The sequence below is a fragment of the Salvelinus fontinalis genome, chromosome 1, assembly GCF_029448725.1.
Source record: "Salvelinus fontinalis isolate EN_2023a chromosome 1, ASM2944872v1, whole genome shotgun sequence".
NCBI classification, from domain to species: Eukaryota; Metazoa; Chordata; class Actinopteri; order Salmoniformes; family Salmonidae; genus Salvelinus; species Salvelinus fontinalis.
Window position 1 is genome coordinate 88,776,285 of NC_074665.1, and position 12,993 is coordinate 88,789,277.

At 41.6% G+C, this 12,993-nt stretch overlaps 1 protein-coding gene across 1 annotated transcript in view; it reads left to right on the top strand.

Moving 5' to 3' along the window:
* Positions 1 to 9,009, top strand: part of LOC129861110 (pecanex-like protein 2) — a 47,375-nt gene extending 38,366 nt beyond the window's left edge. The window contains 6 exon segments of the mRNA XM_055932286.1: positions 5,335 to 5,479; positions 6,107 to 6,337; positions 6,953 to 7,227; positions 7,643 to 7,818; positions 8,050 to 8,498; positions 8,735 to 9,009. Coding sequence (XP_055788261.1) covers positions 5,335 to 5,479; positions 6,107 to 6,337; positions 6,953 to 7,227; positions 7,643 to 7,818; positions 8,050 to 8,498; positions 8,735 to 8,905 — 1,447 coding nt within the window. The 3' untranslated portion in view covers positions 8,906 to 9,009.
* Positions 9,010 to 12,993: the final 3,984 nt, after the last annotated feature.

Consider the following 12,993-nt stretch of genomic DNA (forward strand, 5'->3'; position numbering starts at 1 on the left):
TATGGGGTTTTATTACCCTCTAGGGATGTTGTGTCTTGTGTTATATATGGGGTTTTTTTACCCTCTAGGGATGTTGTGTTATATATGGGGTTTTATTACCCTCCAGGGATGTTGTGTTATATATGGGGTTTTATTACCCTCTAGGGATGTTGTGTTATATATGGGGTTTTATTACCCTCTAGACATGTTGTGTTATATATGGGGTTTTATTACCCTCTAGGGATGTTGTGTTATATATGTTTTTTTTTTACCCTCTAGGGATGTTGTGTTATATATGTGGTTTTATTACCCTCTAGACATGTTGTGTTATATATGGGGTTTTATTACCCTCTAGACATGTTGTGTTGTATATGTGGTTTTATTACCCTACAGGGATGTTGTGTTATATATGTGGGTTTATTACCCTCTAGACATGTTGTGTTATATATGTGCTTTTATTACCCTCTAGGGATGTTGTGTCTTGTGTTATATATGGGGTTTTATTACCCTCTAGGGATGTTGTGTCTTGTGTTATATATGGGGTTTTATTACCCTCTAGACATGTTGTGTTATATATGGGGTTTTATTAGCCTCTAGACATGTTGTGTTATATATGGGGTTTTATTACCCTCTAGACATGTTGTGTTGTATATGTGGTTTTATTACCCTCTAGGGATGTTGTGTCTTGTGTTATATATGGGGTTTTATTACCCTCTAGGGATGTTGTGTCTTGTGTTATATATGCGGTTTTATTACCCTCTAGGGATGTTGTGTTATATATGGGGTTTTATTACCCTCTAGACATGTTGTGTTGTATATGTGGTTTTATTACCCTACAGGGATGTTGTGTTATATATGTGGTTTTATTACCCTCTAGACATGTTGTGTTATATATGGGGTTTTATTACCCTCTAGACATGTTGTGTTATATATGGGGTTTTATTACCCTCTAGACATGTTGTGTTGTATATGTGGTTTTATTACCCTCTAGGGATGTTGTGTCTTGTGTTATATATGGGGTTTTATTACCCTCTAGGGATGTTGTGTCTTGTGTTATATATGCGGTTTTATTACCCTCTAGGGATGTTGTGTCTTGTGTTATATATGTGGTTTTATTACCCTCTAGACATGTTGTGTTATATATGTGGTTTTATTACCCTCTAGGGATGTTGTGTTATATATGGGGTTTTATTACCCTCTAGACATGTTGTGTTGTATATGTGGTTTTATTACCCTACAGGGATGTTGTGTTATATATGTGGTTTTATTACCCTCTAGACATGTTGTGTTATATATGTGCTTTTATTACCCTCTAGGGATGTTGTGTCTTGTGTTATATATGGGGTTTTATTACCCTCTAGGGATGTTGTGTCTTGTGTTATATATGGGGTTTTATTAGCCTCTAGGGATGTTGTGTTATATATGGGGTTTTAATACCCTCTAGGGATGTTGTGTTATATATGGGGTTTTATTACCCTCTAGGGATGTTGTGTTATATATGGGGTTTTATTACCCTCTAGACATGTTGTGTTATATATGGGGTTTTATTACCCTCTAGACATGTTGTGTTGTATATGTGGTTTTATTACCCTCTAGGGATGTTGTGTCTTGTGTTATATATGGGGTTTTATTACCCTCTAGGGATGTTGTGTCTTGTGTTATATATGCGGTTTTATTACCCTCTAGGGATGTTGTGTCTTGTGTTATATATGGGGTTTTATTACCCTCTAGGGATGTTGTGTTATATATGGGGTTTTATTACCCTCCAGGGATGTTGTGTTATATATGGGGTTTTATTACCCTCTAGGGATGTTGTGTTATATATGGGGTTTTATTACCCTCTAGACATGTTGTGTTATATATGGGGTTTTATTACCCTCTAGGGATGTTGTGTTATATATGTTTTTTTTTTACCCTCTAGGGATGTTGTGTTATATATGGGGTTTTATTACCCTCTAGGGATGTTGTGTTATATATGGGGTTTTATTACCCTCTAGGGATGTTGTGTTATATATGGGTTTTTTTACCCTCTAGGGATGTTGTGTTATATATGGGGTTTTATTACCCTCCAGACATGTTGTGTTATATATGGGGTTTTATTACCCTCTAGGGATGTTGTGTTATATATGGGGTTTTATTACCCTCTAGGGATGTTGTGTTATATATGGGTTTTTTTACCCTCTAGGGATGTTGTGTTATATATGATGTTTTATTACCCTCCAGACATGTTGTGTTATATATGTTTTTTTTTTACCCTCTAGGGATGTTGTGTTATATATGGGGTTTCATTACCCTCTAGACATGTTGTGTTATATATGGGGTTTTATTACCCTCTAGGGATGTTGTGTTATATATGGGGTTTTATTACCCTCTAGGGATGTTGTGTTATATATGGGGTTTTATTACCGTCTAGGGATGTTGTGTTATATATGGGGTTTTCTACCCTCTAGGGATGTTGTGTTATATATGGGGATTTATTACCCTCCAGGGATGTTGTGTTATATATGTGTTTTATTACCTTCTAGGGATGTTGTGTTATATATGGGGTTTTATTACCCTCCAGGGATGTTGTGTCTTGTGTTATATATGGGGTTTTATTACCCTCTAGGGATGTTGTGTTATATATGGGGTTTTATTACCCTTCAGGGATGTTGTGTTATATATGGGGTTTTATTACCCTTCAGGGATGTTGTGTTATATATAGGGTTTTATTACCCTCTAGGGATGTTTGTTATATATGTTTTTTTTTACCCTCTAGGGATGTTGTGTCTTGTGTTATATATGGGGTTTTATTACCCTCTAGACATGTTGTGTTATATATGGGGTTTTATTACCCTCTAGGGATGTTGTGTCTTGTGTTATATATGGGGTTTTATTACCCTCTAGGGATGTTGTGTCTTGTGTTATATATGGGGTTTTATTACCCTCTAGGGATGTTGTGTTATATATGGGGTTTTATTACCCTCTAGGGATGTTGTGTTATATATGGGGTTTTATTACCCTCTAGGGATGTTGTGTTATATATGGGGTTTTATTACCGTCTAGGGATGTTGTGTCTTGTGTTATATATGGGGTTTTATTACCCTCTAGGGATGTTGTGTCTTGTGTTATATATGGGGTTTTATTACCCTCTAGGGATGTTGTGTTATATATGGGGTTTTATTACCCTCCAGGGATGTTGTGTTATATATAGGGTTTTATTACCCTCTAAGGATGTTGTGTTATGTTATATATGTGGTTTTATTACCCTCTAGGGATGTTGTGTTATATATGTGGTTTTATTACCCTCTAGGGATGTTGTGTCTTGTGTTATATATGTGGTTTTATTACCCTCTAGGGATGTTGTGTTATATATGTGGTTTTATTACCCTCTAGGGATGTTGTGTTATATATGTGGTTTTATTACCCTCTAGGGATGTTGTTTTACATATGTGGTTTTATTACCCTCTAGACATGTTGTGTTATATATGTGTTTTTTTTACCCTCTAGGGATGTTGTGTCTTGTGTTATATATGGGGTTTTATTACCCTCTAGGGATGTTGTGTTATATATGGGGTTTTATTACCCTCTAGACATGTTGTGTTATATATGGGGTTTTATTAGCCTCTAGGGATGTTGTGTTATATATGGGGTTTTATTACCCTCTAGACATGTTGTGTTATATATGTGGTTTTATTACCCTCTAGGGATGTTGTGTCTTGTGTTATATATGGGGTTTTATTACCCTCTAGGGATGTTGTGTTATATATGTGGTTTTATTACCCTCTAGACATGTTGTGTTATATATGTGGTTTTATTACCCTCTAGGGATGTTGTGTCTTGTGTTATATATGTGGTTTTATTACCCTCTAGGGATGTTGTGTCTTGTGTTATATATGGGGTTTTATTACCCTCTAGGGATGTTGTGTTATATATGGGGTTTTATTACCCTCTAGGGATGTTGTGTCTTGTGTTATATATGCGGTTTTATTACCCTCTAGGGATGTTGTGTCTTGTGTTATATATGGGGTTTTATTAGCCTCTAGGGATGTTGTGTTATGTTATATATGGGGTTTTATTACCCTCTAGGGATGTTGTGTTATATATGGGGTTTTATTACCCTCTAGGGATGTTGTGTCTTGTGTTATATATGCGGTTTTATTACCCTCTAGGGATGTTGTGTCTTGTGTTATATATGGGGTTTTATTACCCTCCAGGGATGTTGTGTTATGTTATATATGGGGTTTTATTACCCTCTAGGGATGTTGTGTTATATATGTTTTTTTTTACCCTCTAGGGATGTTGTGTTATATATGGGGTTTTATTACTCTCCAGGGATGTTGTGTTATGTTATATATGGGGTTTTATTACCCTCTAGGGATGTTGTGTTATATATGGGGTTTTATTACCCTCTACGGATGTTGTGTTATATATGGGTTTTTTTACCCTCTAGGGATGTTGTGTTATATATGTTTTTTTTTACCCTCTAGGGATGTTGTGTTATATATGGGGTTTTATTACCCTCCAGACATGTTGTGTTATATATGGGGTTTTATTACCCTCCAGGGATGTTGTGTTATATATGGGGTTTTATTACCATCCAGGGATGTTGTGTTATATATGGGGTTTTATTACCCTCCAGGGATGTTGTGTCTTGTGTTATATATGTGGTTTTATTACCCTCTAGGGATGTTGTGTCTTGTGTTATATATGGGGTTTTATTACCCTCTAGGGATGTTGTGTTATATATGGGGTTTTATTACCCTCCAGACATGTTGTGTTATATATGGGGTTTTATTACCCTCTAGGGATGTTGTGTTATATATGGGGTTTTATTACCCTCCAGGGATGTTGTGTTATATATGGGGTTTTATTACCCTCCAGGGATGTTGTGTTATATATGGGGTTTTGTTACCCTCCAGGGATGTTGTGTTGTGTTATATATGGGGTTTTATTACCCTCCAGGGATGTTGTGTTGTGTTATATATGGGGTTTTATTACCCTCTAGGGATGTTGTGTTATATATGGGGTTTTGTTACCCTCTAGGGATGTTGTGTTATATATGGGCTTTTATTACCCTCCATGGATGTTGTCTTGTGTTATATATGGGCTTTTATTACCCTCCATGGATGTTGTGTTATATATGGGGTTTTATTACCCTCCATGGATGTTGTGTTATATATGGGGTTTTATTACCCTCCAGGAACGAAATAACACATCAATCCACAATGAGCTGTAGTTTCATTGATATTCCATAAGGGGGCAGCTATGGCTCTCTGTTGTATCACAGTGATGTGAGTCTCCAAATTCTACCCCTCTTGCTGTAATGTGATAAAAACCTTCACAATGCTCCCTTTCTCTGTGTCTCTAATTCAGTTTGGAGTCGTTGTTGTGTGGGTTCAACACTCTGTTCAAAGGAGACTTCCGTATCGCTACTAAAGATGAGTGGGTGTTCACAGACATGGATCTGCTGCAGAAAGTGGTGGTCCCAGGCGTGAGGATGAGTCTCAAGCTCCATCAGGTATTCACAATATTCTACCTTGAAGACAATAGCATTTGCTCACTTTCTCCCTTATTGAAGTAGAATATGTAGGTAACTGTACATTTAACCTTGAGCTTTTCCTGTGCTTTCTCAGTGGACTGCACGTGTACCTTGATGTACATTGGAGCTGCAAATATAAGCCAGGTGGCACATTGTCGATAAGTGCACTGCACTTGACTTTTAAAAGGTAATTTACCCTTGAGCTGCTTTTATTATGAATAGGATTCCCGCAAATATCTGGGAAAATTGTCTTTAAAAGGTGCAATTCACTGTAAACCACAGGAGGCTGGTGAGGGGAGGACTGATTATATTTATGGCTGTAATGGAATGAATGGAATAGTATCAAGCACATTGAAACTGTGTTTGATACTGTTCCATTTATGCCATTCCAACCATTATTCTATTCACTCTCATTATTAAGGCGCCACCTGTGCTGTGAACGCTGCGGATATAAGCTCAAGCGTAAATTACATTTTAAAGGTCAATAAATTGTAGACAATGCTCCGTTAATTGAATCCCATCCTTAAAGTGGTTCAGTTAATCCCTGTAATAAAGCTTTTCCTCACGGTGATATATTTACTGCTCTTGTTCCTTGGTTGCTCTCAGGACCACTTTACATGTCTGGAGGAGACAGAGGAGCCAGCCATCTTGTACGAGGCCATTAGTAACTACAAGACCAGTCTGGTGATCTGCCATGAGAGTGACCCAGCCTGGAGGAAGGCAGTTTTGTCCAGCCGGGACACTCTGCTCACACTGAGACACATGGTGGACGACGGCACGGACGAGTACAAGATCATCATGCTCTACAAACGCCACCTCAGCTTCAAGGTTATCAAGGTGCGTGTGAGATGACTGGTGTAGGGTGGTATTGCCCCTAGACACTGATCTTGGGTCAGTTTTGCATTTCCCCCACCAATGTTTAAGGTTAGGATTGGGGAAGGGGAACCTGATCCTAGACCTGTACAGTTGTGCTGAACACATGCTGAATTCCAAGCCCCTACTCCGTAGCCACCGCTGTAGATCTTAGAGGATTGGATAAATATGGCGTTATTACGTCTATCCGGAAGTTATTACCATATTTCTTACATCTATCCAGAAGTTATTACCATATTTCTTGCACCTATCCAGTCATCTCAGATCTACTGAAGGGGCTATGTTACTATAGGTCAAACTGGAATTATTCAGCATTGTTGTCTGTTCAAGCTGTCTGGAACATGAGATGAAGTTACTCTGATCAACTCTACATATTGATCGAGTTTAGCGTGAGAAGTGTGGGGTGGATGAGTTGTTGGTTTGATTAATACATAAAGAAACTTGATCCAAATGGTTCTGCCATATCCAGTTGATTAAAATGGTGATTTAATCAGAGTAAAGAAATGTGGAGTTGGACGGTGTGTAATGTGTATTCAGATGTCAGTAATACTACCCTTTTCATCCTCTCCTCTCTTCTAGATCAATAAGGAGTGTGTTAGGGGCCTGTGGGCCGGCCAGCAGCAGGAGCTGGTGTTCTTACGCAACCGCAACCCAGAGCGCGGCAGCATGCAGAACTCCAAGCAGTCCCTCCGAAACATGATCAACTCGTCGTGCGACCAGCCACTGGGCTACCCCATGTACGTGTCCCCCCTCACCACCTCCTACATGGGCACCCACAAGCAGCTGAGGAGCATCTGGGGCGGCCCTCTCAGCCTGGACGGCATCAAGACCTGGCTCTTGTCCAAGTGGCTGCGGTGAGTTCTGGCTGCTGGAGGCAGGCCAAGGGGGAACAGAGGGTCATCTTTATCAGTCAGTCTGCCTGTGTTCTGCTCCCCTATGGATGGAATCCAATCAGGGCCTTTCCTGCTGTGACAGCACCACTCTTCCCAAACCATATAGGGCTAAAGTGCTGCGACATGTTCAGCTGTATCCAGCGCATTTGAATAACTGCCATCTACTGTTAGGCTTATGGGCCTTTTTATGTTTAGTGTGAGGCGTGGCCTGCACTGTAAACCACTTAGGGACATGTTTTCATTTGACGTCAGATTTAGATTTTTTTATCCAGATTCATTGCCCTTCAGTGATAGTTAAATGTTTTAACTCCATTTTAATAAAGCTGTCAAGGTGTTTAGAAAGGTCACATAGGCCTACTGGGTGTTCGTGTTGTAGGGTGCGGAAGGATAACCTGACCAGCTGTAACAGTGGTGTGAACATGGAGGATGTGGACTGTGCAGGGGGCTCCTCTTCTCTGAGCCACAACCCAAACTCCATCACCTCCCAGAGCCTGAGTCTGTACCAGGCCAGGCCCAACAGTACCTCTCAGGGTAATAGGCAGCACACTGCAGGTTTGGTCCTCTACAGGAGAGGCACACATGATACATTTAAAGGGATAGTTCACCCAAGTTACAACATTAAATTGGTTTCCTTACCAGGAAAGCATTACACGTCTAAGTAGAGCCTTGCGCAGCTATGTTCATGGTTCTGCCATGTTAGGTTCTGCCAGCTATGTTCACGGTTCTGTCATGTTAGGTTCTGACACAGACTGGGTCGTTTTATCTGTATGTGCATCCATCCAGGGAGGAGAGAGTACTGGAGCCGCTCAGTGCAGCCCCAGAGCCAGCGGCCTCCAGTCACCAGCCAGTCAGGGCCCATCCTGGACAGTCAGCAGGTGTCAGCTTCGGCCAATGGCCTGGTGCAGCGCCTCTCCAACAGCCAGCTGTCCTTCAACACCTCCATCGCCTCTGTCTTCTCCCAGGTCCCACGACTCTCCACGGCCGGGGGCCAGCTGAGCTCCCAGCTCCAGGCTGCAGCCCACCACCGCTCAAGCCAGGTGTCCTCCTCCAGCTCCACCCTCAGTCTGCTGTTCGGCAAGAGGAGCTTCTCCAGCGGCCTAGTCATCTCTGGGCTGTCGGCAGCCGAGGGTGGTAACACCACAGACACGCAGTCGTCCAGCAGCGTCAACATCGCCATGGGTGGACCCTCCATGGGTGGACCCTCCTGCCGGTCCACCAGCAGAGCCACACAGGTAGAAGCCAGAGCTCCCGCCCCAGAATATATTTAGTTGCATTTATTAAGCTTATTTCTTGAAATTATATCACCATTTAACAATGTTGTGGTTATCTATGTAGGTGTTTAATGTCAACAGTTGTAGAGGACACTTATCAGACATGGGTCAGAACCTCTACAAAAATTATCTTTTTAGCTGGTATAATGTATCAGATTTCAGATTGTATTAATACATTATTTTCATTGTTTTTCCAGTGGACATCAGAGCCCTATGAGAGTGTAGATGCAACCTACTCCAACACTCCCAATGGCGTGAAAGACAACACACCGTCAAATGATAAAGGCTGCACACAGGGCGCGGATAAGAGCCAGGAGAAGACAACAGCCTCTGCAACCCATAAACTTCCAGAGCAAATTACTTTCTGAGAGCACCAACACATGCTTCACTCCACAGCATGTTCAGCCCCAGTGTTCTGAATGTAAACAATGTCCTTTGCTCCAGTGACAAAATAAAGAATTTTTATGAAAAACACATGGTTCATTATCCTACGCCGGGGAGGGTTGTCCAAACGGTTATGAATTATGTGGTGTTAATAGTGTTCTAAAATCTCAAACACTTAACAAATTAAACACCAGTGGTGGAAAAAGTACCCAACTGCCATACTTGAGTAAAAGTAAAGATACCTTAATAGAAAATGACTCAAGTAAAAGTGAAAGTCACCCAGTAAAATACTACTTCAGTAAAAGTCTAAAAGTATTTGATTTTGAATATACTTAAGTATCAAAAGTAAATGTAATTTCAAATTCCTTATATTAGGCAAAGCATGATTTTTCTTTAATTTTACAGATAGTCGGGCACACTCCAACACTTGACATAATTTACAAATGAAGCATTTGGGTTTAGTGAATCCGCCAGATCAGAGGCAATACGGATGACCAGGGATGTTCTCTTGACAAGTGTGTGAATTGTACCATTTTCCTACCCTGTTAAGCATTCAATATGTAACGAGTACTTTTGGGTGTCAGGGAAAATGTATGGAGTAAAAAGTACATTATTTTATTTAGGAATGTAGTGAAGTAAAAGTTGTCAAAAATATAAATAGTAAAGTACAGATACCCCAAAAACTACATAAGAATATATATTCTAAATATTTTTACTTTAGTACATTACACCACTGTTAAACACATTAAAATATTCAGTCATGTTCAAGGAGTCGTTGGCTCACTGGATTCATTCCACACTGTGGAGTGTGGACAATAATCACTTATGCTATTTGCACCACAAACAGATCACTTCAAGGATATCTGGTGCATGAGATATGGACACCTTTTATGGACTGATGTTCATTTTTCACAACACACCCAGCGTACCAATAAAAAAAATCTAACAAATAGGTGCTTGAAACAATGTTTGTAGGGTTAATAAATTGGAGAATGTTTGGTAATTTTCAAAAGGTTGCATCTCTGGAGTAGAGATGGAAGAATGCACGTTGGGAAAGTAAAACACTTAGGCCTTTTCTCAATTGGCAAAAGTACCTCCTCTCCTCGATTCCTCTGTCCTCCACTCCATGACACGGAAACAAATATTTGGTCACCATATGTAGGAGTGTCAATTTCGGTAATAGGTGAAAAGGAGTTTGCTCCTCTCCTCGATTGCCTACTCCAGCAGAGGACACAGGTGTATCCTATCGTAGGAACGTTTTGAAATCAGCCACACACCCTTAGAAACAGCTGTTGTTTTCTCAAAGGAGAAAAGCATGAACTAATTTTAAAATCTGGTGGGAGGAGATATAGAAGGACGGGCTCATTGTAATGGCTGGAATAGAATTCATGGAACGGAGTCAAACGTGGTGTTTGACTAAATGAAACGTGGTGTTTGACATCGTTCAATTTATTCCATTCCAGCCGCTACAATGAGCCCGTCCTCCTACCGCTCCTCCCACCAGCCTTCTCAGTTATATAGAATGTCTAGCACAACTAGCTTCATTTCTTTTTGCCACATTATTGAACTGGATGGCCGTCTGCGCTCTTTAAAGGCCCTTTATATCAAATAGTGTCTGTTATAGGTGTGTAGGTTACAAAATAAGAATACTAATAAGAATCTAAACTGAAGCTTAAATTTAAAAAACATTGAGCTGATTTATTGGGACATCATAATGAGAGAACAAAACACAAACCTTTTCGGCATCAAGCCATTGGCTTAGATTCAATCAGGACCGCAGAAGATTTGTGTTATAGCGCAATTGACATTTAAAGGTAATTTCCAATTGAGTTGACATTTCCAATTGAGTTGACGAGCGAGCAGTGTGTCAAGAAGCAATGCGTCTTGGCAGGGTCATGTTTTGGAAGACACATGACTCTCGACCTTCACCTCTCCTGAGTCCGTACGGTAGTTGCAGCGATGGGACAAGACTGTAACTACCAATTTGAGGAAAAGGGGTAAAAAAAATACCAACTTTTTTTTGTATCTAGCACATCAGTGTAAATGGTAGACACCAGCATCTAGTTCAGGTTATCTGTATATGTCACGAGATCTAGTTAGAATATACAGATAATCTATTAATTTAGATTATCTTTATTTACTCTAGTTCTGGCAGTGTTGATGCTTTCGGAGTTGAGGACAGGGAGGCATAAGCCTAAAAAACCCATCCCTCATTCTTCCCAAATTGCCCACAGTCTGTCGATGGCGTAGTTGGTTTTCTGGTGTTGTGTCTTCACGGCTAGCACTGTGAGCGGCCTTTGTTGGGTTCAGCTGTCAGTCTCACGACGCATTACTCGAGAGTGTGTGTGTGGGCACAGTCAGGTACCCCCCCGGAACCCCTGGGCAGTCATTAGCAGGCCTGCCCTCACCAAACTTACAAGTCTGGGAGCATTGCATTAAAAAAACACCTGCTTTGTACAGGGGACAGAAAAGACAAGCTGTGTGTATTAACACTCAACACAGTCAGACCCAGGGTCCTGCAATATACTGTAGGACAATGTTCAGTAGAAGAAGTAACAGAGATGATATTGTCTTCAATATTACTGAGTCCAGTTATTTCAAATAATAGAATTGACATCCCCTCCATAGTGCAGTAAGTGGAACTCTGAATCAGATTTTTTCATTAGAATAAAATTATTCTTAGGTGGCCTCACTCTCTTTACCTTCTTCCTCACGTGTCCTGAGGTGAATTCTTCATACGGTGAAGAACACAGAGACCCACCGTCCTTCCTGTCTGCCTCTGCAGAGTTATCAGTTGCAGCAGTGTAACATACGGCTCCATCTGTCACATTTTTTTAACCTACACTGCTCAAAAAAATAAAGGGAACACTTAAACAACACAATGTAACTCCAAGTCAATCACACTTCTGTGAAATCAAACTGTCCACTTAGGAAGCAACACTGATTGACAATAAATTTCCCATGCTGTTGTGCAAATGGAATAGACAAAATGTGGAAAATATAGGCAATTAGCAAGACACCCCCCAAAACAAGAGTGATTCTGCAGGTGGTGACCACAGACCACTTCTCAGTTCCTATGCTTCCTGGCTGATGTTTTGGTCACTTTTGAATGCTGGCGGTGCTCTCACTCTAGTGGTAGCATGAGACGGAGTCTACAACCCACACAAGTGGCTCAGGTAGTGCACTTCATCCAGGATGGCACATCAATGCGAACTGTGGCAAAAAGGTTTGCTGTGTCTGTCAGCGTAGTGTCCAGAGCATGCAGGCGCTACCAGGAGACAGGCCAGTACATCAGGAGACGTGGAGGAGGCCGTAGGAGGGCAACAACCCAGTAGCAGGACCGCTACCTCCGCCTTTGTGCAAGGAGGTGCACTGCCAGCGCCCTGCAAAATGACCTCCAGCAGGCCACAAATGTGTATGTGTCTGCTCAAACGGTCAGAAACAGACTCCATGAGGGTGGTATGAGGGCCCGACGTCCACAGGTGGGGGTTGTGCTTACAGCCCAACACCGTGCAGGACGTTTGGCATTTGCCAGAGAACACCAAGATTGGCAAATTCGCCACTGGCGCCCTGTGCTCTTCACAGATGAAAGCAGGTTCACACTGAGCACATGAGCACATGTGACAGACGTGACAGAGTCTGGAGACGCCGTGGAGAACGTTCTGCTGCCTGCAACATCCTCCAGCATGACCTGTTTGGCGATGGGTCAGTCATGGTGTGGGGTGGCATTTCTTTGGGGGGCCGCACAGCCCTCCATGTGCTCGCCAGAGGTAGCCTGACTGCCATTAGGTACCGAGATGAGATCCTCAGACCCCTTGTGAGACCATATGCTGACACATGCACATTTGTGGCCTGCTGGAGGTCATTTTGCAGGGCGCTGGTAGTGCTCCTCCTTGCACAAAGGCGGAGGTAGCGGTCCTGCTGCTGGGTTGTTGCCCTCCTACAGCCTCCTCCACGTCTCCTGATGTACTGGTCTGTCTCCTGGTAGCGCCTGCATGCTCTGGACACTACGCTGACAGACACAGCAAACCTTTTTGCCACAGTTCGCATTGATGTGCCATCCTGGATGAAG